This window comes from Chaetodon auriga, chromosome 13, assembly GCF_051107435.1.
Source record: "Chaetodon auriga isolate fChaAug3 chromosome 13, fChaAug3.hap1, whole genome shotgun sequence".
Lineage (NCBI taxonomy): Eukaryota > Metazoa > Chordata > Actinopteri > Chaetodontiformes > Chaetodontidae > Chaetodon > Chaetodon auriga.
Genome location: NC_135086.1, coordinates 17,678,078 through 17,704,549, shown reverse-complemented (window position 1 = coordinate 17,704,549; position 26,472 = coordinate 17,678,078). Strand labels below are relative to the sequence as shown.

The 26,472-nt window shown below is 44.0% G+C and overlaps 3 protein-coding genes across 5 annotated transcripts in view; 1 reads left to right on the top strand and 2 right to left on the bottom strand.

The window, feature by feature from the left end:
• The first annotated feature begins 177 nt into the window (after nucleotides 1–177).
• dcbld2 (discoidin, CUB and LCCL domain containing 2) lies at nucleotides 178–17,200 on the top strand. Of its 2 annotated transcripts, none has more exons than XM_076746559.1 (15): nucleotides 178–517; nucleotides 2,528–2,752; nucleotides 4,093–4,230; nucleotides 9,588–9,639; nucleotides 9,750–9,822; nucleotides 12,266–12,399; nucleotides 12,527–12,567; nucleotides 12,874–13,089; nucleotides 13,306–13,430; nucleotides 13,987–14,134; nucleotides 14,233–14,394; nucleotides 14,489–14,582; nucleotides 14,673–14,722; nucleotides 14,813–14,947; nucleotides 15,167–17,200. In XM_076746559.1, exons 1-15 carry the CDS (start codon nucleotides 415–417, stop codon nucleotides 15,583–15,585), a joined length of 2,115 nt encoding a protein of 704 aa, XP_076602674.1. In that variant the 5' UTR covers nucleotides 178–414; the 3' UTR covers nucleotides 15,586–17,200. The 2 variants fall into 2 exon arrangements, with proteins under 2 accessions (XP_076602674.1, XP_076602673.1); XM_076746558.1 differs by having other exon boundaries at nucleotides 181–517; nucleotides 13,987–14,144; nucleotides 14,255–14,394.
• On the bottom strand, nucleotides 17,184–20,950 carry tmem30c (transmembrane protein 30C). Its single transcript, XM_076746560.1, has 7 exons — nucleotides 20,632–20,950; nucleotides 20,259–20,375; nucleotides 19,851–19,958; nucleotides 19,280–19,370; nucleotides 19,053–19,199; nucleotides 18,740–18,952; nucleotides 17,184–18,542 (listed from the first exon to the last, which is right to left on the bottom strand). The coding sequence occupies exons 1-7, from the start codon at nucleotides 20,827–20,829 to the stop codon at nucleotides 18,355–18,357; spliced, it is 1,062 nt and encodes a 353-aa protein (XP_076602675.1). The 5' UTR covers nucleotides 20,830–20,950; the 3' UTR covers nucleotides 17,184–18,354.
• A 470-nt stretch (nucleotides 20,951–21,420) lies between these two features.
• cmss1 (cms1 ribosomal small subunit homolog) overlaps nucleotides 21,421–26,472 on the bottom strand; it is a 35,717-nt gene continuing 30,665 nt past the window's right edge. The window contains exons 2-10 of one of the 2 annotated variants that reach the window (XM_076746562.1): nucleotides 23,696–23,832; nucleotides 23,075–23,146; nucleotides 22,832–22,967; nucleotides 22,675–22,734; nucleotides 22,497–22,599; nucleotides 22,341–22,401; nucleotides 22,171–22,258; nucleotides 21,997–22,085; nucleotides 21,421–21,762 (exon numbers count right to left, since the gene is read on the bottom strand). In XM_076746562.1, the coding sequence (XP_076602677.1) occupies nucleotides 21,679–21,762; nucleotides 21,997–22,085; nucleotides 22,171–22,258; nucleotides 22,341–22,401; nucleotides 22,497–22,599; nucleotides 22,675–22,734; nucleotides 22,832–22,967; nucleotides 23,075–23,146; nucleotides 23,696–23,832 (830 nt within the window). In that variant the 3' untranslated portion in view covers nucleotides 21,421–21,678. The remainder of the gene's footprint in view (nucleotides 21,763–21,996; nucleotides 22,086–22,170; nucleotides 22,259–22,340; nucleotides 22,402–22,496; nucleotides 22,600–22,674; nucleotides 22,735–22,831; nucleotides 22,968–23,074; nucleotides 23,147–23,695; nucleotides 23,833–26,472) is intronic. The other variant, XM_076746561.1, reaches the window with a different exon arrangement.

Genomic DNA, 26,472 nt, shown 5'->3' with positions numbered 1-26,472 from the left:
ACGGTCTCTGTTGTCTAAACTGTTAATGTGTTTACAGTCGTTGCAGTTGAGTTTTGACTGTTTTTTATAATAACACTGCAACATCACAGAGTGGCTCTGAAGGGGGTGTCGTCGGGTCCGGATCAGACCACTTGGGGGACTCGGGTAACCCATTTCCAGACCAGGAGGAGGAGCCTCGGTGGAGGAAGTGGCTCCACAGCCTGGATGTGTGTGTGGAACACTTACCTCCATAGTGAGAGTGTCGCAAATCACTGGATTGTTCAACGGCAAGCAAAAGACATCCTCGCGAGGAAACCACACGCGGACTCGCTGTCGAGGAGCTGAAGATCAGTGTTTGCGGTTTCCCCTCGGTACAGGTTGAAGCGGTGCAGCCGGTCCAGAAGCGAGCAGTATGCATTCAGACTGCAGGCTGCTATGGGCAGAGCGGTAATGGTGGGCAGGGGACCGACAGGGGCCGGGGTTCTCGTCCTGTCGATTCTCATCATTCTCACCACGGAAGGCTGTCGAGCGCAGAAAGGTTGGTGCCACACAGCTGCGGTGACAACTGGAGGAGCCGAGTGGAACCACAGCGGCGTGCGGCCATGCTGGTTTAAACTGTGAACACGGGTGTTTGGATGTTCGGAGTTGAGCTGGAAGCACATTGTTATTGTCCGCCACACTTAAAGCTACCTTACATGGCCGTGTGTACGTGGAGTTCCGCTTGGTTTACGCCGCCTGCCGCCGCCCGCCCTGGTGTGTTTGGTGAAAGACGGGTGTAGTTAAACCGGGTAGACCGGTTCTAAAAAAACTGAGATTGTAGAAGAACAACTGCCGCTTAGTTGACCCGTTCCTCGCAGAATAAACGTGTGGCTCTATAGGGTTTGCTAAAAGTTTTAACTCACGCTGTGCTGACTTACTTAGGTTTCTGGATAAGCTGGCTCCCTTTAAATCGTTAGATTTGTTAATGGAGTCTGGTTTAAGTTCCCTGTCCGGGACAACAGCACAGTTGGGAGCTTGTGGCCTTTTTTCAGGTCCCAGGTAGCCCAATTTCGAATTAACCGTGAACTCACCACTACAGTCACGCAAAGATCAATATGTTCTGATGGTTGTCGGTTTACTTTACACCATATTGTCGTCAAATGCGAATTTTTAGTAGTTTTTGAGAGCCTACAGCCAGACTCAGGTGGTGGAGATTGGGGGTGGGGTGGCAGTGGGGGCATGAGTGTAAACACGTGGACACAGTTTGTCATAATTGGAAATTTCACATGGACCATAACTGAGTTTTCCACCTTCATTATCTGGTGGGATGTGGTGTGATCATTTCAATCATCTCAGTCTGCAGATGGTGAAACAGTGAGGTTGATTTCTGATTGAATTAAGTTGATGTTCTGGTTTGTTTTCGAGCATGAGGGGCAGCTTCAGGAGGGCAAGCTGAACTCTGTGAATAACATGCAGTTGTTCAGTATTTGTGAGTCAGAGTGAGGGAAGCGGCTTTGTTTTTGTCCTGTTCATCTGGATAGTGTCCACCGAGAGGCTCTTACGTAACCCCAGAACATCCACTTAGCACCCAGAAGCGTGACTGCTGAGTGTTATCTCAGAGCCATGAGTCCACAGCATCAACACACACACGACGCCTCTGCTCTCTGACAGCTCCGAGGACGCACAAACACGCCTGTCCACTTAAACGAGCCCGAGCTCGAATTGATTTCAAGATTCATTAAATTGTCTTAAATTTTAAGGATGTGGTTTTGAACTGCCAAAAAAGCAAACAAAATCACAATCTGCTCCTTGGATTTTATGTTTTGGTCAGAACAGCCAAAAGTTTTGATTGTCTATAAAACCCAAAGCCAGCTTCTCTCCTGAACCTCATTACAACACATTACATTCATTTGGCACATGCTGTTATTCAAAGCAGGGCTGCAGCTAACTATTTTTTATATCATCAATTAATCTGCTGGTTATATTCTCGATTAATGGGTCTATAAAACATCCAGATATCTTCAAATGTCTTGTGTCGTTTGACCAACAGTCCCGTTACTCTATATTCAGTTTACTATGAAATGACAAAGTAAGGCTGAAATTCCAAACATTTGAGGAGCTGCAACTAAGGAATATTTGGCATTTTTGTTTCAGAAATGACTGTAATCAGTTATCAAAATAGATTGAAGACGCTGCAAACTGTGGACAGGAGCTGAACCACCAACCCTGTGATGTTGGGCCAAATAGCTCTTATCACCTCATCTACAGTCGCCATAGAAATCGCTTACATGGTACATTTAACGGATGGAAAAGTTAGCTGAAGCGTGTGTGCAGCACGCACTTGTTGTACTAACCTGCAGAAAGAAATGTAAACAAACAAAGCCGTGTGAATGAAAAGAAGGAAACGCTTGGATTTATTACACCGAAACTGGCGTCACTAGTGTGACGTTTATAAATGTACTAGATGAAGTATGTGTGCTTGTAGGCAGAGCTCGATGGAGCCCCTTCAATCGTGGAAATACAGGAAACTTGAAAATAAAAACTGAACTCTGTTTGTGTTGTCCTGCAGGTGATGGCTGTGGCCCCAGTGTGCTTGGCCCCAGCAGCGGGACTCTGTCCTCTCTGGGGTACCCGGGGACGTACCCCAACAACACGGTGTGTGAGTGGGAGATCAGCGTTCCCCGCGGCGGCAGGATCCACTTTCGCTTTGCCGAGCTGGACATAGAAGATAGCGACTGCCGGGTCAACTACCTCCGCCTCTACAACGGCATCGGACCCCAGAGGAGCGAGATTGGTGAGCGTGACGAGCTGATGCTAGACAGAGCTTGAGCCGATCTGTGGGAGAAAGCCCAGTTCGACCGCCTCTGAATCTCAGCTTATCTCATGCATTCTGTAGATTCTTCACTCTCTATGTTTACATGCGCCGAAGAAACCTGGTTATGTCGGGAAAATGGAGAATGAATAAACATGCGCTGCAGTCACCTGTTTACCGTGAAACCCACCCTGCATACAGCCATGTTTGTGAACCAAGGCCGGAATATTTTAAGCTGTATTAAAGATATATGACTGTGCAGCCTGAAGAGATGAAGACTTTGAGTCTCAGTGTTTATGTCTTCTCCAGTTTTTGAGGTTACGTAAATGATTTTTGTTGTTGCCGGTAGAATTTTCAGACACCTAGGATTTTTTTTATGGCAAAAAATGAAGGTATTTTGGAAAAAGAACCTTTGCTTTCACCCATCTTCTGCCATACTGTCTGATGAATTTGTTAACACGATCCTTAAGAAATCAACATACAATACCAGTTTACTCCAGTTCATGTAAATACAGGGAATGACATCGGTCACTTGATAAGCTCACAGTCACTGTTGGTCTCATGCCGGAGTGCCACCGGCACACTTCTGAGTCGCCGGCGATGAAAATTTAAATAAAAATTGGACCCACAGATATATGGTTCAACACAAACAAACTGTGGACGAGGAATTAAATGGCTCATGTCTTGATTTTTATGGCGCCGTTAAAAAGATCCTCTTAACCAGTCTAGGACAAGGCGTGAAATCTCACTCCGCTCTGAGTCTGCTTGAGGTAATTTGAATGAATAGAATATGACCCACAATGATTTCTCTGAAACGCTCGAGGCTTAAGAAGTACACTCCAGGATATCTGCAGCTCTTAAATGTATATTGAATTTGGTTTCCTCAAGAGGAGGTTTGACGAGGTATTAAAAAAAGCTTCCAATTTAATTAACGAAAGTCTCACATATTTTCTTTTGCCTGCATTGGCAGTAATGTTAGTCGTGACAGTGGATTGCAGGAGGTTCGATCCTTTTTTGTGGACCTTTAGTCAGCACCATCAGACCTGGAGCAAACACTGTCACTGCTGCTGGGTACAGTAAATAGAAAGCATTGACTCACAATGGGCGTTGATTTTTTAGCAAAAACTTAAAAGAACTGATCATTTTTCTTTGCTTTATTCATCCGTCTGTACATTTTCTATTGTTGTTGTAGCACTAATATCTAATATAGTGCATGTGTGTTGTTGTTCTACGCGTTAAACTGAACAGAGCTAACCAGAACCTCTTTGTCCTGTTCCCCCCGCGTCTCGTCTCGTCCCGTGGCTGCCTGCGCTGTTTAACAGTGAAGTACTGCGGTTTGGGTCTGAAGGTCACCGAGCTGATCGAGTCCACTGGCAACCAGGTCACTGTCCAGTTCATGAGTGGGACCCATCACAGTGGACGTGGATTCTACCTGTCCTACTCCACCACTGAACACACAGGTAACACGCCCTCGCCTCACACACACACCTGTCTGTGTCTCATCTGCTCATCGTCAGCCTGGGGGCACCGGGGAGGGGGCAGACTGGAATGATGTTTATTGAAGTCATCTCAGTGTCGAGCTTGGTTACATTACTGTTTTGGCCCGTGGCGTAAGAGTTGCTTTGGAGACTCTCTGTGTGTGTACGTGTGTGTCAAAGTCTAATGTGAGTCTTATCACAGCTGTTTCAGTCTGCATCACCTCCATAGTTTTGACCTGAGCTAATTAGATTGTACTGGGAAGGCTTGTACGCAGGTCAGGTAATGTGCTGTGTATCACTGCTGTCGTGTGAAAACGTAATGTCTCTCCGTACGTCAGCTTTGCATTCAGTCACAGTCTTGTCTGTAACAGCAGTTTTTGGTTTTCAGAAGGTTCATACTCTAAATGATTTGTTGAAATTCCTGAGACTGTGTTTCATCTTAGGCTAAGATGCTTTTTTCCAAGTTGAAACATGACATTTTGAAAATGAGATTGCAATTGACAGTTGTCTCTTTGCCATTCAGTTACATGAACGAGCTAAAGTGTCTGACATGTACGGTGGTGTTACAGTGTCCTGAGGTGCGACGCTCCATAAAACCCATGATCAGATCAGTTGGAGCTCACCTTGTGAAACAGCTGGATTCTCAAGATCATGTGATAATGCGACAAAAGCAGCTCTTAAACACTGTGTTTGTCGCCATTGCTGTGGGTGTCTGGGCTGTGTGTCTAATACGTAAGTGAATTCAAGTGGACTCTGCTCCTTGCAGTCAGCTGTACGTGGGTACAGGGCTGCTTTGAGCTGAACGCTAATGTCAGCTTGCTCCTGTAACATGCTGCTGGCGTACTGTTTATGATCTTCAGTTTGTTAGCATGCTAACATATTCTTGAGTGCCACTGTGGCTGAAATGTCATTAGTTTTGCAGGTGTAGGTCATAAAACAAAAGTCTTGGACAAGGTCATATTTTGATCCTGCCTGTGGTGCTAGAGGAGAAGTTAATCATCACCACAGTCAGCAGTAGTCTGTACAAAAAGTGGTGCATTCACTGACTGTCCATCCTTAAAGCTCCACTGCAGTTAGCCGTGGCTAACAATGTTTTTTTTGTTTTTCTGAGGTGAGATGCAGAGTGTGAGCTGTGCATTCTCTCTGTCTGGGTCTGTTCAGGCTGATGACATTATGGACAGGCTCTAATTCTTCTTGGATAAATTTGGAGTGGGTCTGACTGTCCTCAGGTCCCTTTTTGGATGAGGTATCTTTTTGAACATGAACGCTGGGTTTAAGCAGGTTTTCCACTGGTTCATTTTGGATTAAGTTCTGGGCCCCCCGAGGGTCTCTAAACCACATTTCAGCAAACACAACATGATGTGTTTTCTAAAGTGTTATTGCATTGTCTGTTCTGCTAATGTGTTTTGTCCAGTGTTGCTGTGCTTGCAAGTCGGGGCCAGTGTATATTATTGGATCAAGGAAGATTGTGTACATTTTGCATTATCCAGTAAGCAAACAGAGTCTGCAGTTCACAAAACAGGAGAGTAACCGCTAAAGATGTCTTGAGTTGAACTCTATCTGGAGTTTTGCTGGAGGCCGTATGATCGTACACCACATGCCGTTTCCAGTGTGGTGTTTGCTCAGCGTTGAGAGTGTAGTTAAGCACGCAGAGGAGATAAGGAGCTGCTCTGCTGTGAATGTTATATTCCGATCAGTCCCATTTCTGGAATTCCAGCTGCAGTGTGCACGGTCGTCATGCTCGTGGGCATCGGTCATCATCTCAAATGATTGTTTTTTTCCCCTTTTAATGTGAGAACTGACAGTGCTGAGCACAGACGGGCACCTGCAGATGTGTGTAGACTGTAGCCGTACAAAAACATTTCCGTACTCAGCAGTCAGTGTGTCTGAGTCTGGGTTTTGTCACATTGCAGTTTTACGGCCCTCCGGGTCCATGCGAACTGTGAATTGGGACCTTTTTTTTCAATGGAGTGCGGCTGCTTAAAGACAGCAGAGAGGGACAGAGGAGAGTGAGGACTGACCTTCATGTTGGAGATGAGTCAGAGACGGCATTTGGAAAGAACAGGAGCAAGAGGAAGTGAGAGTAACTGAGAGAAATGGAAAGCAATAATATTTTGTGGTTTTATTATAAGGCTTCCTGCCTGTGAGACACTTCTCTAATGGGATATTATATTACTGAAGAAGTGTGTTCGTTGACGTTAATCTGATGGTAATTTAACATGTTAGACTTGTGTCTGAATCGTTGCCCGGGTCACTTTTAAGAGGTCATGATGAAAATCTCACCATGTCGGACCTTGTAACGATCCCATCTCGTTCCGCCTTCTGAAACATTTATTATCTCAACCTGTCATCTCTTCTGCACACAGAACATAAAGCCAGATTAATAACTTAACATTGAACGAGCCAATTTTACGTTCTTTATGAGATTGCTCTCATTTCAGATCGGTCTAAAAATATTTTCCTCTTGCGGTGCAACCACAGCCACGGGACAACCGTAGGGATAATCTGACCAGCACTCACTCTCTGTCATCTTCACTTTTCATCCACGTGAACTGAGATTTAACAGGAAGTAAACAAGAGTCCCAACTTAAAGCCCCGTCAGTCCGTGTGCTCTGTCAAATATTCGAAAGCAAGCAGCAGAATTTGCCCTCAAACAGAAAATTCCAGATGACAAAAAGCCATTTCTTTAGAGGTTATTAGGAATCTGTCACACCGTCCTAGCAATGGTTTGAAGAAGAATTTCCTCCACAGACCACAACGATTTTCACATGATGCCTCACAACTTCACTTTCCAAGCTCGTGTTTACTTCCACCTGTTGACAAGGGAATGGAGCACATGATGCAGTTAGGAGGTCTCTGTGTGATGCAGTGTTTAGGAAGGGATTCTTTAAAAAAAGAAAGAAAAAAAGCAGTTTACCAATGATGGTACACAGCTTACATTGGCAATGTTTATATTCTATTTAGGATATCACTCTAAAATAAAAATCCAAACCTTGAATGACTTAAATGTTGGTGTCAGTATGTCAGTAAATATTCACATTCATTGTTAAAGAGCTTGAACTGTATAGATTGAAACATTCCTGAGAGAAAGTGTTGCTTGGCTGGCTGTATTTGTAAGTAAATGTTTCCTGCTGTGTTTGTGGTCCAAACATTACTGATACAGAGAGAGAGAGAACAGACCTGAATCAAAACACATGATGATGAACAAGTTTGTTTATTCACAAGCTGCATCGCGTCTTAGATCATCTTTCAGGCAGCCAACAGCTCCACAATCAAGAAGACTTTTGCATGCAGGAAATCTGCAACTCGTTATTTTAACTATCGATTGATCCACTGATTCTTTTTTTGGATTAATTAGTCAGTTGAAATAATATCAATAATTAGTGAAAATCACAATTTCCCAGAGCCCAAGGTGACATCTTCAGATTTTATTGTTTTGTACAAAAGCCAAAGATATTTATATGACTAAGATTTGGACCAGAGAAAAGTCTTGGAACAAGTAAATTTTGGTATTTTTTTTATTGATAAATCACTGAAATGGATATTCAGTTTTCAAAGTTACTGGTAATTAATTTTCTGTTGATCTACTAATAAATAGTCGATTAATCAACTAATAGTTTTCGCACTACGAGCATCATTTGCACAGACTCCACAGACCCCTCTACAGCCACAGCACACATACTTTCCTAAAAGTTTTGATACTGTACGTTTTCTGTGTGTCAGCCCGACGTCTGCAACGTGTCAGCGTCCTCTCGTCTTTACACAAATGACCTCAGATGACCTTTGCATCAAGGGAATCCAGAAAACCTTCGCACATGACAGCGTGATAAGTGATGGTACAGACACAAATCAGCTGATCCGCGAATATTGTTGCTGTTGCATGCAGCAGTCCAGGAGACGCTGAAGGACGTCCTGCTGTCTGAACTTGGTGCATTGTTCTTCTTTTGTTAGCAACGTGTCAGGAGGTTTTGCTTTGCATGTGGAACATTTTCAGCGACTTCAGATAAGAAGATTATTGAAGCCACAAGAAGAGGAAGGCGTGTGTGCAGCAGAGTAATAGCTCTGTCTGAGAGGTCACAGTGGAAGGCAAACAAGCCCCCCCCCCCCCCCCCCCCGCGCATCAGCAGAACTGGTGCGTGTTTTTCCTGTCATGTAACCGATCGTGCAGATGAGCGTGGGAGGACAGTTTGCACAGCTAAGTAAATCGGTCACCATGGCGACTTGCGGTTGTTGGGGGTATTTGTCAGTTTGAGTCACGTCGGTTCACCAGATAAAGGAGCTTTTTGATAATGTGGTCAAGACTCGGCGAGACTGACCGCCCCCACCGGGTTTACATAGACTTCCCAGCAGCCCACACCATCCTGTTGGACATATGTGGTGTGCGTCATCGCTGAAACATTCCTGTCATTAGGAAACCTGACACACACACACACACACACACACACACACACACACACACACACACACAGGCTTTTGTGCTGCACGACTTTGATGTTTTCATAGTTGAGCTGAAATCAATCAGTCGGTTGACAGAACATTAGTCAGCACTTTTTATCGGCTCGTCTGTCACGAATTTTTCGGTGAATTGAATAATTGTTTAATCTATCGAATGTCAGAAACTGTGAAAAATGCCCCCGAGTTCTGAAAGCTCAAAGTGACGTCTTCAAATGTCTTGTTTTGTCAGTCCAAAACCTGAAGACATTAACTGACTGATCATTGTAGTTCTAATCCAAAGCAATTTAGGGCTTAACTCGCCCCACATATCATTCAGATGCTGCATTTAACAGGTGGAGAGACAACTGCAACTAATCATTTCAGCTCTAGAAAATAATCGGAGCTGAAAGGATTAGTCAATTATCCATTGACGGAAAAGTAACCACCATTTTTTTGATATTCAATGAACTATTTAAAACATATTTCAAGCAAAAATGGTGAAAAAGGCCAAACGTCCTCTAGTTTCAGCCTCTCAAATGGAAGAATTTGCTGCTTTTCTCTGTTTTACATCGCCTGTTTTTGCACGATGTCACCTTGAGCTGGGTATTTTTTCAGTTATCAGATTAATCCATAATGAAAGTGTTTGTTGCAGCTGTGATTGGGAGGATTACTTTGAATCAAGCCAGGTGTAAAGTCCTCCTGCGGGACAGTTTTGATGACTGCTCTTCATTGCTTTAAACACGTAAAATACTGGATAATTAAACAGATGAATTTGCTGGGAAAGGGTTGGTGGTGAGTTGGTCGTCTGGGCAGAGAGAAACAGAAAGAGAAAGAGGCGACGGGTGACGGCTGAGCAGGAGCACGCAGAGAAACCAGTTCTGACACTGTTTGTCTTCCTTCTGCAGATCTAATCACCTGCCTGGACAAAGGAACTGATTTCCCTGAGGCAGAGTTCAGGTAAATAACGTTTGCTTTGTGTAGACATGTGTGCAGTGATGGAGCTGTCTGATACTCATTGTGTGTGTGTGTTTGTGTGTGTGTGTGTCTGTCTCTCTCTCTCTTCTTAGTAAATACTGTCCAGCAGGCTGCTTGACCTCTACAGAGGAGATTTCTGGGACCATACCTAATGGATACAGAGAGGTGAGTGCAGACAGTATATGTACATACATGCAGTGTGTTTTCTTTGTTGCTGTCCTCACATCACATTTTCAGGTGAGTCACGGGGGCCCACCGGTGTCCCGCCGCTTGGTCACCATCCTCAGTGTTACCCCACAGGAACCACCAGACCATCGGCCTTTGCTTACTCATGTTTTCACAGCCTCTCGCTTGTCTGCACGTCTTTTCCGTCTGATTCAGCGAGATCCTCTTTGTCTTCCTTGTGTAAACGGGCCCCTGCTCCATGGTATGCAAGTCCTGGACTGATGACCTCACAGCACCCCCGCCGTGCGTGAGGTCATGGGCGCCGAGTCTCTTGCTGGTGACCTCATGCTCGGCGCTCTGGGTTTGTTGAGGCAGGGAGGGAGGGGTGTTGCTGGCTGATGCGAGGACTGGGAGGAGTGTCGGGGTGTGCTTCAGGGAGGGAGGTGCCCCACAGGAACAGAGGAGGGGCAGGGTCAGCGGGTGAAAGGGAGGTGAGATAATAGTTTGGCCGAAAATAATAACCCTTTAATCCAGTCCAGCTGTGAGAGGGTGCTGAGCAGAGCTGTGTGTCGAGTGTGTGTTCTGGAGACAAAAAGCTGGAGCGTGAGTCAGTGCAGGACTTGGAGAAAACTCTGTGTGTGCATACCTAGGGTTTCTTTTTGTATGTGCAAGTGATTCATTCATGCTTATGCTTTAGGGGTGTTTCTGTGTGTGTGTGTGTGTGTGTGTGTGTGTGTGTGTGTGTGTGTGTGTGTTTCACTCAGCTGTAATGTGGATTCTTCAGTGTGTGTCACACAGAGATCAGTTGCCCCACCCAGACCAGACCCTGGAGCTCATTTTCTCTTTTTGAAATCTGTTTCTTACTGTGCTCCATGTGCCGATTTCCATATTTCCACATCCCACTTCTCATATATCCGTGTGTGTGTGTGTGTGTGTGTGTGTATATGTGTGTGTGTGTGTGTGTGTGTGTGTGTGAGAGATTTCATGTGTGTTAGTGTGGTTTCCTCTGTTGGAGGCAGGGTGCAGCGGTTTGGAGCGCTGCTTTGTGTTTGTGTTAGCGGTTTGGGATGGCGCTCTTTAGGATGTGGCGTGTGTGCTTTTGGGAAGTTTAAGAGTCACAGGGCAAGTGTTGATTGCTTGTGGCAACATTTGACTGCCATGCATATGTGTGTGAGTGCACATGTGCATGTGTGTGTGTGTGTGTGTGTGTGTGTGTGTGTGTGAACACGTGTTCATGTGCTTGTCACTCTGTGGGTCACCAAAGCTTTCCCACAATCTTGTCAGCTGTGAATTCCAGTGTGGGTCTTTTCCAGTAATAAAATTCCACCTCACTCCAGCAGCTGTTCATGGGAAGGAGCCCGTGACCAGAGTGTAATCTGGTTTTGTCCGTTTCTCAGTGATGTGGCAGCAGGTTTGGACAGGAATGCCGCCGGCAGTGAATCATTACCATTAGTGCCTCTGAGTATCCTCTCTGCAGAGAAGTGACATCATGCTGATTCATCAGCCTTTAGCTGCCACAGTCTGAAGGTTAAGACAGCGCTGCCTGCTCCTGATGACTTACCTGCAAACAGTCCTGGTTTGCAACGGTGCCAAAACTGTACAATATCAGCGGTACAGATTAACCAAGCATCACTGCCTACTGGCCGCTTTTTTTAAAAAAAAACATAAGATAAAGAACAATCTTGATACGAATCCCTTAGATTTGCGTTTTTTTTTTTTTTTACATTTAACACTGTCAGCGCTCTCTGGTGGCCAAACTATGTGACGAATACATATAACATGTGCACAGATACCAATATAACTGCAGTAAGCTCATGTCTGCCAATACATTGGCCCACATGATTTATTGATGAAGCTCTAAACATCACCAGAGAAGAATGTTTGTTTTGGCAAATCCAGCTCATTAAATACAAATCAAGGTTCTGTATTTAATCACATCAATGCATAAACTGTATAAAATCCAGTCTGACCGTCAGGCAGTCCTGATTTACAACATCCACCCACAAGCCTTCAGACTGCTACAGCATGTACAAGCACTGGTGTCAATATTAGGACTTGGGATGGGAATTTCTTGTAATGTTGATGTTAAAGTGAAGTTGTGCAGCCATCCTTCTCACTTAAAAAAAAAAGGGTGAGATAGGAAGTGTGTGGGCTTACATAAAGAGACACTCCAGTTAACTTTCTCTGCTAATTGTTTCAAAGCTTTTACAGTACAAACTGATGTAGACAAACAACCAGGAGAGTCTAAACTGTGACTTCCTGGATGATGACTATCCTGCTTTTTGGTGAGCTCCCTCTCTGTTCTCTGTGCATCTTCACTCTAACATCCAATCAGACATCACCCAGCCACACAATCATCAGATGTGGTGGAAATTGGGTTTGTTGTAATGGAAACAGAAAGCGTCTCTTTTCGCCTCACCTTTTGTTTCCTCTCATCCTGCAGTCCTCTCCGCTGTGTGTGGCAGCCGTCCATGCAGGTGTGGTGTCCAACGCTGTGGGAGGGAGGATCTCGGTGGTCAGCAGCAAAGGCATTCCTCACTATGAGGCCACACTGGCCAACAATGTCACTTCCACTGGGTAAGAGCTTCAGGCACAACAGCACCCAAACACACCTCACTCCATATCTCATCTGCTTTGGGTATATGTGTACTTTTCATGTACTGATTTTTGTCTTGATCATCTAATTGTCCTCTTCTCTCCTCAGAGGAACTTTGTCGAACAGTCTCTTCACCTTCAAGACCAACGGTGAGTTTCTCTTGTTTCTGTGGCATCAGAGGCCGTAACAGTTTGAGCCCTGTAAATGTAATTATTAGCGTCAGCATCTGTAATTTTAATCGGTGTAAATCTTGCCATGTCTGTAATTTTTATTGGTCTGCGGCACAAAATCTGGAGTGAATTACCTGCTGTTTTCACACATGCTCACTGTTCAGGCTTGATTATCACCTGCCTTGAAATCTCTATTGCAGCTAAAGGAATTATACTCAAACATGTAGAGAAATGTATACATTAAATTTTGATGTTGTTATTAATGATGGTGACGGTCTCTCACAGGCTGCTATGGAACGCTGGGTTTAGAGTCTGGTGTTGTGGCGGACACTCAGCTCTCTGCTTCCTCTGTGTGGGAGTGGAACAACATCATTGGGCAGCAGAGTGTGTGGGCGCCATCAGGGGCACGACTTAAAAAGGCGGGGCCGCCCTGGGCACCTTCGCAGAGTGACCAACAGCAGTGGCTGCAGGTGGATCTCAAGAGGGAGAAGAGGGTCACAGGTACACAGTGGCATACATTCATGTACACACAGGATAAACATTACACCTGCATCGGCAGGTTAGCATTAGGAGGATGTTAGCATGCTGACATTAAGGGCTGTATTTAAGCGTGGCCTCATAGAGCCACAAGCATGGCTGGAGACTCTTCGTGGTGTTTAAACTTTAATCAGAGCCATCTGTGCATCACCCTCTTGGTTCTGCTGTCCATTCATCTAGGTATCACCACCACCGGCTCTACCCTGAGAGAATACCAGTACTATGTTTCAGCATACCGGGTCCTGTACAGTAACGATGGCCAGCAGTGGTACATCTACAGGGAAGCAAATTCTACTCAAGACAAGGTAATGAAAGCACCAAATCAATAAACCCTGCTCGCTCGACAATTACATCACTGGCCTCCATGTTTTTTTTCCCTTCAAATTAGTGCAAATGGACAAAAATGTCACTTTAGAAGGCTGCAGGGACATATACTTGGACTGTTTCCATAGCAACTGGTATTGACTAAGAGATGTTTATGGCAGGAAGTGAGGGCAGTCAGTGGTTTGAGTTAAGTGCTGTGGTAGACAAGTCAGGGCACTTGGGCATTAATAATGAATGGATATGGATTTAGTGGCTGGTTGTTAGACTGGAACTGCTGTCTACGAGCTGCTCTCTGCTGGGATTCTCAGGCTCTTATTGTGTGTGTGTGTGTGTGTGTGTGTGTGTGTGTGGGGGGGGAGTAGTTATTAGCTTGCCAAGTTGGAAAATAATCAGCTTATGGCTTCTAATGCATTTGTTCACAGTCTGAAACAAGAATTGCTGTGCTTAACTTTTTTCCCTTCCAAGCTACTACTGCTGGGCTCGAGTTGGATTTTCAATCTTTGGCACAAATGAGAGTTTCTTCTCATTTTGTCGCAGGTTTTTCAAGGCAACATCAACTACCTGTATGAGGTGAGGAATAATTTCATTCCTCCAATTGAAGCCCGCTTTGTGAGGATAAATCCGACCCTATGGCACCAGAGAATCGCGCTCAAGTTGGAGCTGCTTGGCTGCCAAATCCCTGCAGGTGGGTGGAGGTGGCTGGTTTGTAGATAAACGAATAAAAAGAGAATTCTGTGTTCCAGCTAAGTTCTAAATTTCCTCCTCGTTTATTAATTTTTACAGCGAGGAGGAGGACAGAGCCGAGGACAGAGGCGAGGCCGAGGATGTTACCCCCCACTCGGCTTTCTCCCCCTCCTGCTGGTACAAAACGCCCACCTCACCTCGGCCAAACCACACACACCCCAGACATCCGAAACACGACGATGCCTCCTCACACCGGCAAAGGTGCGTCAGATTTTTTGATTTAAATACAAAAGTTATTTGATCCTCAAGTGAGACGTTTATCATCTGGTGTGTGTTGTCGTGTTTTTGCTCTTAGATGTGGCGCTGGCAGCAGTTCTGGTGCCTGTGTTGGTCATGGTTCTGACTGCCCTCATCGTGATTGTGGTTTGTGCTTGGCACTGGAGGAATAAGTACGTATGTATTCTCATTATCACGCCAAGAAAAACCCCTTTGAAAACTTTAGTTGAGCCCTTCATAACTGTACTTATTTGTCCTCATAGGAAAAAGAGCTCTGAAGGAACGTATGACCTCCCTCACTGGGATCGCACAGGTATGCCATCTCTCTTCAGCACATACGTGTGCATGTGTTGTCGTGAGAGTTTGCCGGTGGAACTGACATTTCCATGTGCTTCTGCTGCAGACTGGTGGAAAAGCATGAAGCAGCTGTTGCCCTCCAAGATGGTGGAGACGGAGGATTCAGTTCGGTACAGCAGCAGTGAGGTGGGCCGGCTAACGGGGAGAGGGGCTGTGCCCAGACTACATGCTGAACCTGCGGGTAAATACTGTTGAAGTGACCGAGTGCGCTTACTGCTTTACACTGGCTTGTGGTCTTCTTCTCCTTTATTGCTGCAATTCTTCTTTTTAATAGAACAATACAAGCACCAACAAGCTGCCAATCAAGTATTTCTTTTTTGTAATGTCACATCCCTGTTGCAGACAGACCTATAAACTGTTATATTGGTTATTAATAACCCATGACACGCTGTCTTTGCAGAATACGCTCAGCCCCTGGTGAGTGGTGTGACAACACTAGGCGCCCGGTCAACCTTTAAACCAGATGAGGGGCCCGACCCAGGATACTCAGATCCTGACCTGTACGATGCTCCCATCTCACCAGATGTGTACCACGCCTATGCAGAACCCCTGCCAGCTTCGGGGTCTGAATATGCCACACCCATTGTGGTTGACATGGGTTGCCACCCATCAGGGGGTTCCTCTTTGAACCAGGCCTCCACGGTGTGCAGTTTCATGGGTGCTGGGCCGACCTCCCTGCTCACACGGACGGACAGTAGCCATTCAGGGAGGTCGGCGTATGATACGCCCAAGAACACCACTGGACAGGTCACGCCCACTGAGGATCTGACCTATCAGGTACCTCAGAGTAACACTCAGAAGCCAACAGGACAGAGCTGAATGAGTCTGGATGCACATGGCCTTAACCTGCCCCTCACTGCCAACCCAACAGACAAAGATGGAGCGGGTGTTAACGGAGGAGGTGTGAACGTGCGAGCCCGAGAGCCGGGGCTCGAGTCTTGAATGAACACTACCTTAGCCTTAGATTCATCTGGAGATGTCTGTATTGCCTAAATGTTTCTGCATGGCCACAATCTGCGTGTGTAGTGCCATTACAGTCCTATCACTGAAACCACAACGATGAATGTGTTCGTGCCAGGTGTGAGAGGCGGGGATGGATGGATGAAAAGGAGAAAGCTGACTACTATTTGATAAAGACTTTGTCCCTGTTCTGTGATCCTTAGTAGTTCTTTCATTCTGTGAAACTGTGATTTCCATTATTTCATTATTATTCTGTTACATACTGAACCAGGTTCAGCTGAAACGTCCCTGATGGGTTCCACTCTGAAGATCTAAGGGTTCTCTTACTGAATTAATTGCATGTTGCATTAAGTACCCCACCTCCAAGGTCAAAGAATCCCTTCCGTCTAGAGAAACTGGTACGTTTTGTCTTACTTTGTTTAAAAGCATGACTTGAAATTGTGTATAGTTCTAGTAATTCCATTACTGCAAACCTGTTAAAACTCTCAGATGATTTACTGATATTTATTTTTATTTCACATCCTGCTGATAAGGAGAAACTCTGATTTAAAAAAAAAAAAAAAAAGCCCACCACTACCCTCACTGAGTACACATGAAAGAATTGGTGGTTGCACTGTTGCGGCCGATCAGTGGATCCATCCAGTGAACTCCCCAAAGAGAAAATACTTTTTGTCAGACCAAATGTTGCCTTTCTCTGTGTTCATGCAATGTTAATTCACAACAGAACCAACTCTCACGATTGTGCCAACAGTGCAAGTTCAGCCAAATGACATTACATAAACATTAAAGCAGTCTTAACGTAGGGAAAAAAGCAGTTTTTAAAGTCCTAGTTAGTTGATGTCTAGCAAAAAGGTACAGAAAAAAAGAGGTAGATGGGTGAATCTGTTACAGCTGATCATTTCATAGAGTTTCCTGTGTGTTTGTCCTGAACTTTTTGATTTTATTTGTGCATCGTGGTGATTGTCTCGTGCTGAAATGGGAGTTTGATCTGTCCTAATGTATTCAAGTGTGACTTCCTCAGATCTATCTTTGTGCATCAACATCTGTATGTGTTGTAAGCTGTTTCGACATTTCAGTCGTGTTTTGTTTTTTTTTTTCTTTTTTTTTTGTTTCTTCCTCGTTGGACCGGTTTGATACAGCTTATACTTGTAGTAGGATGTGTTCAGTCATTGTCTGTAGCACCAGTAGACTGCATTCCTCTCCTGTCCACCTGTGGTACTAATCTGACCAAACGCTCTGTGACAGGAGTGCAGATGGAGAAAAATGGAACAAGCTGCTTTATAACATTACAGAACAGCAACCTCACCTGGGGGGGATGGTGTTTTTCGCACAGGTGTGCCACCAATCATGCTTTGATTATGCTCGATAACCAAGGCGACTTACACAGAGTTTTGGTGCTCCCTGGTCACTGAGGGATTGTGTTCATGTGGCTCTCACTGATTGTATATAGAGAAATAAAGAGTTTTAAAAGAAAGTCTTTTATTACAATCTTCAACTGTCATCAAAACTACAAAATATGACACCATAACAGAGACAGTACAAATGATCACTTTGTTCCTACACATACCTGCAGCTGACTGACATTTGCAGATTTCATAATTCCACTTCAAGTACAGGTAATTCAAGTTTGGGAATTTAGCATCTTTTTCTTGCTCATAAATCAGTTGGATTTTTAGCTAGGCAGCTAGCATGGGGTGATAATATTACCTTTTAGTCAGTCGGTCCACCACTTTGGTCCAGACTGAAATACTCAATTGGAAGGATTCAGATGTTTGTACAGATAGATGTGCCCCTCAGGATGAACTGAAATCATTTTGGCGTTTGCCTAAGTGCCTTTGTCCAAATTTCAATTTGCCACCACATGCCTGCAAACCGGTCATATTCGCAACAGGGTGCTAATTAGCAAATGTTAGCATGCTAATGTGCTAAACTAAGGTGGTGAACATTTTACCTGCTGAGTATAAGGATGTTAGCATTGTGTTAGCATGCAGTTGAAAGCAGTACAGACAGGGTAGTGCCTGTAGCTGTCAGCATTGCTGTAGACTTTTAGTCTTTGTTTTAATTTTTACCATCTATGGTTACATATGACACCACGGACACTGAAACAACACTGACTGCCTTGTGTAGTTTCTCTGCTTGGGATTTACTGAGACGTTAACGTAGCCTTAAAACCACAGAGACTGGATTTTTAAAAATTGTTACTGAAATAATCTAATGATTAAGTATATTGCAATTATATTAATAAATATTAACAGTGCACCAACAAAATGATGTGTATTAAAAAATGCAAAAGCTCATCAAATCAAATCAACATGTAAAGAAAGCTTGAAGCCTGTGCCAACACCCCCATCAGAGCATCTTCATCACAATGACAGCGCGAACACGTGAGTCATTATGCTGAAAGTAATTTTACAGATGTCAAACCGAATTCTTCTTTGGTTTTCCAACACATGCTGCTGTGATATTGCACCAAATGAAAATTATTTTCCATCCCTTCTCCTTAGTTTCATTCACTCGCATCAACATTCTTGTCATTTTAGACGTCTCTTTGAAACGGCTCCTGAGCAGCTCGACAATTATCACGTTTCAGCTGCTTGTCTCTCACCATCCCAGTGCACCTCTTACCCTTCATTCCTCCATATTTTTCCCATCCTTCCCAAACTTCCACCAGACCACAGTGAGGATGATGGCAATCAGTAGGATCAGGCTGCTGGTTACCAGGTAAGCGATGGGCAGGAAATGGTTCTGACCTCCGAACCAGGTAAGCGTGGTCAGAATGATTTCCTTTTTGCCTCGGAAGTACTGCACAGGGAAGTCTGGAAAGGCAGCGGTCAAGGCTAAAATTAGGTGATCATGAAGAGAGGCTCAATGGAAAACAGTCGGCCTGTAGTCTTAAAATAGTCCCTGTCCACTGCAGATAAGATGAAGGAAACACATGCACACAATGGGACATATGCAACCTACTTTAACCCACACCGAGGTCCCCGTGAGAGACACAGCAGTGAAAGGATACTGTAGGATATGTCAATACTGTAATTCCCAGCTGGCAGACCGTCAATGAAGGGCTCGCTAGATCGATATAAAACCCCATACAGCTTCTTGAAGTTGGGGAAGGCTGCCTCTCTCATCCACACGATCAGGTCATCGTTGATGAAGCCGTTGTTGGACGGGTCAATGAGATCTAGGTCATACACAGGCTTCTGCCAGTACGGAGGCGGCGCTGTGCCTATGTGGTAATCACAAATCCAGACACGATGAATGATATCTGCAGTACTGGAGCACTGATTAAAAAATGAAATGCTGATTCCGTATTTCATTGGGGTTACCTTCAAACACTTGAGCCAGTGTCAAGTTCTCCGTCTTTGGGTTGCGGAACTTGATATTTTTGTCCGTGTACCAGGTGATGCCCCCCCGTAGCAGAGGGACCGGACGTGAAGAACTGCCAGAGCCGTGATAAGTCAGAGTGAAGGAGTCTGAGAGAACAGATGGGAGTTAAGAGGAAGGTGGAGGGTGGACATGGTGACTGAGGACGTGTGATGTGAGCGGTTCTTACCATTGAATATACTGTTGGCCACAGCACCACAGGGGGCGATGGGGACTCCGTCTTGGTTGTGTGTGAACGGCTGGCAGTATGAGCTGGGGCTCTGCTCAGGAGGCAACGTTCATGGAGAAACTCAGCAAGATTATAATTATCATTATTACCACCCAACAGTGTGTAAAACTATTGAAATTAGCTCCACTAGCTACAGCATTAAAATGCTGTGTACGCAGTAATTAATCTGTAATAATTAAACAACATTAAGAGTCTAACGCTGAGGGGCCACTTTGCTGCATGAATACTACTTTTACTTTTGATATTTTAAGTATATTTTGCTGCTACTTGCACATTCTTACTTAAGATTTTGAATGCAGGATTTACTTGTGAAAGAGCATTTTTACATCGTAGTATTGCTACTTTAACTTAAGTAAAAGATCAGATAACTTCATCCACCACTGCAACAAAAAGGTGAGCAGAGCAGTTTACCATTTCGATTTCTAAGTTGCTCTCTGGGGACAAAAATGTGTAAATAAAGTCTCCTGGCAACATTATTGTGATTAAGTAATATAAAATATTGCGGAGCTACCTTTAAGTTTTTCTTCCTGCCAACCATCTGTGCATCATCTCTGGAGTCCATGTATCTGCGGAGGTTCTGATGGAAGTTTTGGAGGCCATAGTAGAAAAAGACATCTCCCTGGAACAGCAGCAGGGTGCAAGTCATCAACATGCAGTCGGTGTACAAGCAGAAATGCTGAGACGAGCTGGCCTGAATTCTGACTTTGACTGACTTTACACTTACAGCATGGCTAAGAACTCAAAGCACTGGATATTGGGCTTGTTGGATGTTGTGTGTGACAGTTTTGGAATAAAGCAGTCTGACAAAACAATCTTTACTCAACGGCCACTTACAAGCTTTTTCTGAGCTGTCAAGCATGCGTGTACCATTTCAGTCTCTGGTAAATGGTCACACTGCTGTGAAACTGGTGATTGTTACCTTCAGTGCTTCGGTAATAGACAACACCACCGTGCAGCTGCACGTTTGAGCTGCTTTGCTCGCATCTTTACGCTTATCATAGCATCTGTCACATGTTCCAGCCGTTGTGTAGTCCATCTGAGAAGACAGGAGAGAGTTCATTAAAGAGCACAGTAAATTGCGTATGAACTGTTCCTGTTTACCAGACTCAAAACCATAACCTTGGATCTTTCTGCCGTTTGTCACTCCCTTTTTTTATTGCACACAAGGGCATTCGGTCTCTTCCTGTCTCTCTCACACATACACTCTGTGCTTTTTACTACAATATTTCCACAGATCAAAAACAAAACAAAAAATTACTAAATAAGGAAGTAATTTCCAGAAACACACTTACCTTTATTTCCTTTGTGCCCTGTACTGTGATGAGCAGCCACACTCCCAGCAGCATGCATATCAAAGCCAGCAAGTAGAAGAACGGCAGCACAGTGTTAGCCGTTAGCATGGGAGACCAGGCAGGCAGTCTCTGCTGTTTGAAAGCGGAGTTGTCTGGCCTCCGAGCCAAGGGCCCAGACTTGGCCTTCTCTTTGCCCATTAGAGGTACCTTCAGTTAGGGAGGGAAGAGGAACTTGGACAGTTTCAGAGGCAAGAAGTGTCAGAGAAGGTGCTGCTCTATCGTCTCTTCCTGTTCTTTATTTCAGCGTTATCTCTCTCTCTCTCACACACACACACACACACACACACACACACACACACACACACACACACACACACACACACGTCTACTTGCCAAGAGATTTTCCCAGCAGGCTTTGCAGGGCGGGGGAGACCGTTGTGGCCTGTTACTTATTAACCACAATCCTTTACCTAACTACCTCTTTCTGTTTTCTGTTACTTCCATTTTTTTCTTTTCTTTCTTTGTCCTTCTTTCTGCTTCCTTCCTACGAGACAACCACAGGTTTCTGTGACTTCACATCAAAATGACACAGAAGGCTACTTTATAGTTTGATGCGAATTTGCTGTGGGAGCTAATCTGCTCGTCCTGTGTCCCCTTCATGCTGCTTTAAAATGCTTTATCAAAAGGATGTTATGATAAATGGGACTTCCTGGTGGGCAAGTAAACTCATGACCTCACATTCTCAGTGGGAGGGACTTCCCAAGGTCGGACTAAACAAACAGAAGGATGCTGGTTTCATTCGGAGTCCGTTTATTCAATCCATCACACTGGGACATCGCACTGGACGTCAAGAGTGAACAAACAACGGCGCGCATTTGACGAGGCCTCTGAAAATAGTAAAAGCGCAGCACAGATTTCACACTGACACAAAGGGAAAACAAACAGGATGAGGCCCCTTCAGCGTGTTGTGAGGAACATCAGAGTGGAGCTTTAAACATCGAGGCGTCGTGTGGGTTATCAACACACAGCACACTTTACAATGCACAGTTAAAAAAGGCCAATTTTGACTTTGTCTTCTTTGCAAGCTTTCAGGACACCACTCTCCAGCAGCTTCATAAAATCCAGTTTGACCTGAAATAGACACGTAACACACTGCATGATATATAACATAGAAAGGTAGAGTTGCTGGAAAAAAAAAGATTTTAAGGCACATACAGCAAAAATACTCTGCTTTGATTAATAATCTGTCTGATATTTGGACAAAAAGTTAAATAATCATTACAAATTCTTTAGTTACATCCACCCCTCCTCCCTCATTGACATGATTTCATTATCTTTTCAGCCCAGCAGGGGGCAGTAGCTCACCTCAGGAATGTCCACCATCCTTCGGAGCTTCTGGTCCCTCCAGTTCCAGTCCAGCACCAGGTGTCTCAACGGCCGCAGGTTCAAACCCTCTGAACAAAATGAAGAGTTTTCATACAATGACTGCAACTCAAATGCTTTGAAGTTAAACAGGAGGACCATCATACCCACGCTGACCTTTCTCAATAAGAGCATTGATCCTGCCAGGTGTGCCCACTCCTATGTGGGTGACGCCCTTCTGCAGCTGCTTCACCTGCTCCTCAATCTGTACAGAGACAGAGAAAGCTAGTCGTTGCAGCACAATCATTGTGCTTCATGGTGGAAATCTTAACTGTCATCTCATGTACCTTGATATGTTTTGCAAACAGTTTTATTGCTTTGGCTCCACCCTTGAAAGCTGTCAGCTGCCTGTGGGACAACAACAAAACAAACAGCACTCATGAAATATATCTGAAAAGCTGTAACGTTGGAAATTCACCAAAGACCGCTGGTGCGTCACTCACTTGATGAGCTCAATGGTTCGGAGAGCAGAGCTACAGACGATGAGCAGGACCACAGAGCTATTTTCTGTATGCTGCTTTTGAAGCTTGGCCCACTTGGGACACACTAGGACAAGAGGAAATAAAGGTGTGCTCAAAAGAAAACAGTGGATAGAGGATTTTAGTTTGGAACACCACTCACCCTGTTTCAGATACGAGGACAGGGTGTGCGTCAAGTCATTACTGGACAGGAAGCAGGAGTCTGGAAGATGCGGGAGGGCAGAGGTGACCTTGGTGAAACAACAGATCAGCAGACATTGACTGGACTTCCGAGTTAAAGGGAACTTGCCCTGACTCACCCAGCAGTTTCAGCTCCTCCTGCTCGATCACAGAGCGCTTGTCTGAAAAGTACTGCGTAACCAGGTTCTGCAAGTCTGCCGGACAGCCTGGTTTTGGCTCAGAAGAGGACAAGACATCTGTGATCGTCTTCTTCTTCTGGGAAACAAAATATAGATGTGAGAGTGTAGGATGTAGAATTAATATTGACAGACAAAAAACAGAGACTTATTCCTCTTTGCAACAGCAGGTGTCACCGCACTAACCTTCCTCTTCTTTTTGAGTTTAGTGGACTTCTCATCCTCAGTCTCTTTCTTCTGGGGAATAATACACTCTTTCTGTGAGAAAGATACATGCAGAACACACAGCTCAGGTAAAGTGCTTGTCTATGTATTAACCAGTGTTTTGAATGCATTTTAAATTATAAACTGGAGAAATGAATTCTGAATAACCCTCAGGGGCAAAACAGTATAGCCATTCTATCATAATGAAGTAGATCAAATCTGTGTACCATGCACTGTATTAAACCTCATTCAAAATCAATCCAAATGCTATGATCATATCAATAGATCTACATACAGTCTACAACTGCCTTGTTTTATCACAGCAACCGTCTGAACGTCAAAGATATTCTATTTACAAATGATTTAAAAGAGGAAAAAGCAGCAAACCCTCACACTGGTGACACTGATACCAGAGAACGTTTGACATGTCTGCCTGAAAATAACTTCACGTTACAGGCAGATTTTCTTGTTAATTTGATGCATTCCCTGATATCTATCTAATCTAACAGAATAATATCCTGGCAATTTCCACAGTGTGGTGGAAGAAAACAGCTTTCTAATTATGTACTGTAAAAACCCTCTGAAGGCCATAACATTAAATACCTGTTCGCTCTTTTTCTTCTTCTTCTTGGCCTGCACCGTTTTCTCTTTTAACCTCTTCCTCTTCTCTGGTTTTGTCTGTGTGCTTGGTTTTTCTGTTGGCTGCTTCTCTTGCGTCTCATCCTCTTCCTCAGATGGATCTGGAGAGAAAAGAGGGAGAGATTTCCTCATTACAGTTCTGGTTTCATGGGTTAACTTGCAGACGGGAGTTGTGCATATAAACGAAACTATTAAGAGGCAACACAGAGCTGAGAACACATTTCACGTCGCCTAAATCAGGATGTGTCTTAGAAACAGACACACTCCCCACGGATACAAGCATATGGACTTAGAATCTGTTTCCATAGTCTGGCCCCTGCACCAGAGGCTTGGCGTTTGCACATTATTCCTCTGTCTAGGTTGCTCATCAGGTGTGAGACTGCAGGCAGCACATTTCAGTCACTGGTGAAAAGTAGGAATACACAAACTTTCACTGAGATAACAACAATGCAGCAGACCTCAATGCACGCATCTGGTTATATTTAGCCTCTCTGTTGCTACCACATCTTGGTGCATACCTCTCATGTCATGCTATGAGGTCATGCTCAGACCCTCTGGCGTATATATGCATGCTTGTTCAATACTTTAGCTTTAAAAACAGATGCTGGAGTGAACTTGGCAATAAATCTGTGGGTTTCACTGCAGTGTCCTTCCTGAACGTGCACTTTTCAAACAACAACACTTCTGCTTTGTAGTTGTCCCTATGGAGCTTCGATATCAAACAACAGACAGGCGACAACGCCTTTAGTCTTTATTAAGTGGACAAGGATCAGTTTTATCACAAGTATCTGCAGGAACTAAAGTCTGCTGTGGTGTCTGACTACCTAACACTGATCAGATTTCAGAGAAATCTGTATGTGTGTCGCTGTATCGGTTGAAATTTGAAGCATGTTGTGCTTCTAGCCAAAACCTCTAGCAACAAACCAGGTTATATCATTAACCACCAACGGAAAACAACTGCTGTGACCTCACTCATTGGGAGTGTGGCCAGAGGAGCTTCCGGGTCTGAAAGTGAAGCCAATGTGGAAATCTGCTGGTTGCAAAAAGAAGTCTGACTGTGTGTAAGCTTATGAGAAAATGACCCTACTTCTCACTTGATTTATTACTTCAGTAAACAGTTTCCTAATGAGTTTATGGTCTCAAACACTAGTTTCAAGTCTTCTTCAATACAGCATGGTGTTCATTTTGTACATTATAGTGCCATTTAGATGTCACGGTGGCTCTGTCCACTAATTGTTATACAATGGTCTCAAGCCATAAAGAGCAATGCAACAACAGTTTTCTACCTCAAGAGACTTAGTGTTGAATTGTCTTTTTAAGCTTTAACAAAATTGAAAGAACCAAGTTGGAAAAACCTCAAAGTTGTCATTTCAAGTCAGAGATACCAGGAATTTCTGCCAGTGATGATGTCTTTTAAAGAGAGGAGGAAGTGCGATACAACAGACACACCATAAAGACTATGGTGTCCAAAAATGTTCAGTTGTCTTAATAATTAAATGAGTAGTACGTATAAATAAATAAGTGTGTACGTATTGTATATATTGTAAATTACCATAGAGTATATAACCCTTGTGCAATATTTTTCTTGTCTTCTTGTCCTCTGACTTCTTGCACTCTGTCTTGTTGCTGTTGTGATGTGAATTTCCCCCCATTGTGGGATAAATAAAGTTTATCTTATCTTATCTTATCTTATAGAGAACAATCTAAACATAAGGGCTACAAAGAATCTAAATCTAAATTAGATATAAATATCTAACTTACCACCTCTTCTTGGAAAGTAAACGTTCTCAATGCCTAAAGTATAAAGATGAAAAAGGCTGCTTCTCCTTAAGAAATATGCAGCTAAGCGTGAATTCATACCTCTACATCTAAGATATGCTGTTATACACATTTCATGAAGCAACAATATCCCACCTGGTGTCCAAAGTGTCAGTAAACCTCTCAGGATGTAAAATATGGAAAACCATTGGCTGCAATGTAAATGTCTTTTAAATTACTTTTAAACAAACCACTCTAAATACATAAGACTGCAAAAGTAGCTAATTTAGGCTGTTTAAAGGATGTGGTACAAGGCTAGCAGAGGGGGTAGCCACGCATTAACATTCCTGAGTGGGAATAAGTCGGTTCTCCAAATTCTGTTCATATGCATGTGGTGTGATTTCCATGCATGTATTATAATGAAGCACTTAACACTTAAAAAACTAAAAACAAATGTTTTCAACCTAGCACAGTGGGTTGCTGCTACAGACAAAGAGCACTCCAAAAAGGGGACACCACCTGACTCCACATTTTCTGTGTTGTCCTCTAATTTCCCATTTTACTGTAATCACCCAATCTTTCAATGTATCATCACACCCTTCTGTCACTGTTGGTTATTTTTTCTCTACATCTCTTGCTTGGGGTCATTAAAGTCAAGGACCATAAAAAAGAAAAAAAACAAACAAAAACAATGCAATGGATGGATGGACACATGAGGGACATCTGGTCTTTTTCTTCTTATTATTCCATAACCACACCCCTTCTACTACTTCCTCTCTCCAAGATCTTCATCCTCATTTGTTACAGTCATCTGTCCAGGCATACAGTCCGTCTGTTGAAAGACCACCCCCACTATTGATGGGTCAAAGCTACCATTCTCCACTCTCTCACTCTCATGTTGGACTGTTGGAAGGAAAGTGAGGATACACAGGTGCCAAAGACCAGGGAACAGAGGACAAGAGCAAGAAGGAAGACTAAATACA

Excerpts from the sequence above, each read along its gene's own strand:
- dcbld2 (XM_076746559.1), top strand. The coding sequence starts at position 415 with ATGGGCAGAGCGGTAATGGTGGGCAGGGGACCGACAGGGGCCGGGGTT. Across the intron at positions 9,640-9,749 it reads TTCCCTGAGGCAGAGTTCAG|TAAATACTGTCCAGCAGGCT; the intron begins GTAAATAACGTT and ends CTCTCTTCTTAG. Across the intron at positions 12,400-12,526 it reads AACAATGTCACTTCCACTGG|AGGAACTTTGTCGAACAGTC; the intron begins GTAAGAGCTTCA and ends TTCTCTCCTCAG.
- tmem30c (XM_076746560.1), bottom strand. The coding sequence starts at position 20,829 with ATGGGCAAAGAGAAGGCCAAGTCTGGGCCCTTGGCTCGGAGGCCAGAC. Across the intron at positions 19,959-20,258 it reads CTATTACCGAAGCACTGAAG|GGAGATGTCTTTTTCTACTA; the intron begins GTAACAATCACC and ends CTGCTGTTCCAG. Across the intron at positions 18,543-18,739 it reads CAGTATTGACATATCCTACA|ACTTCCCTGTGCAGTACTTC; the intron begins GTATCCTTTCAC and ends CTGCCTTTCCAG.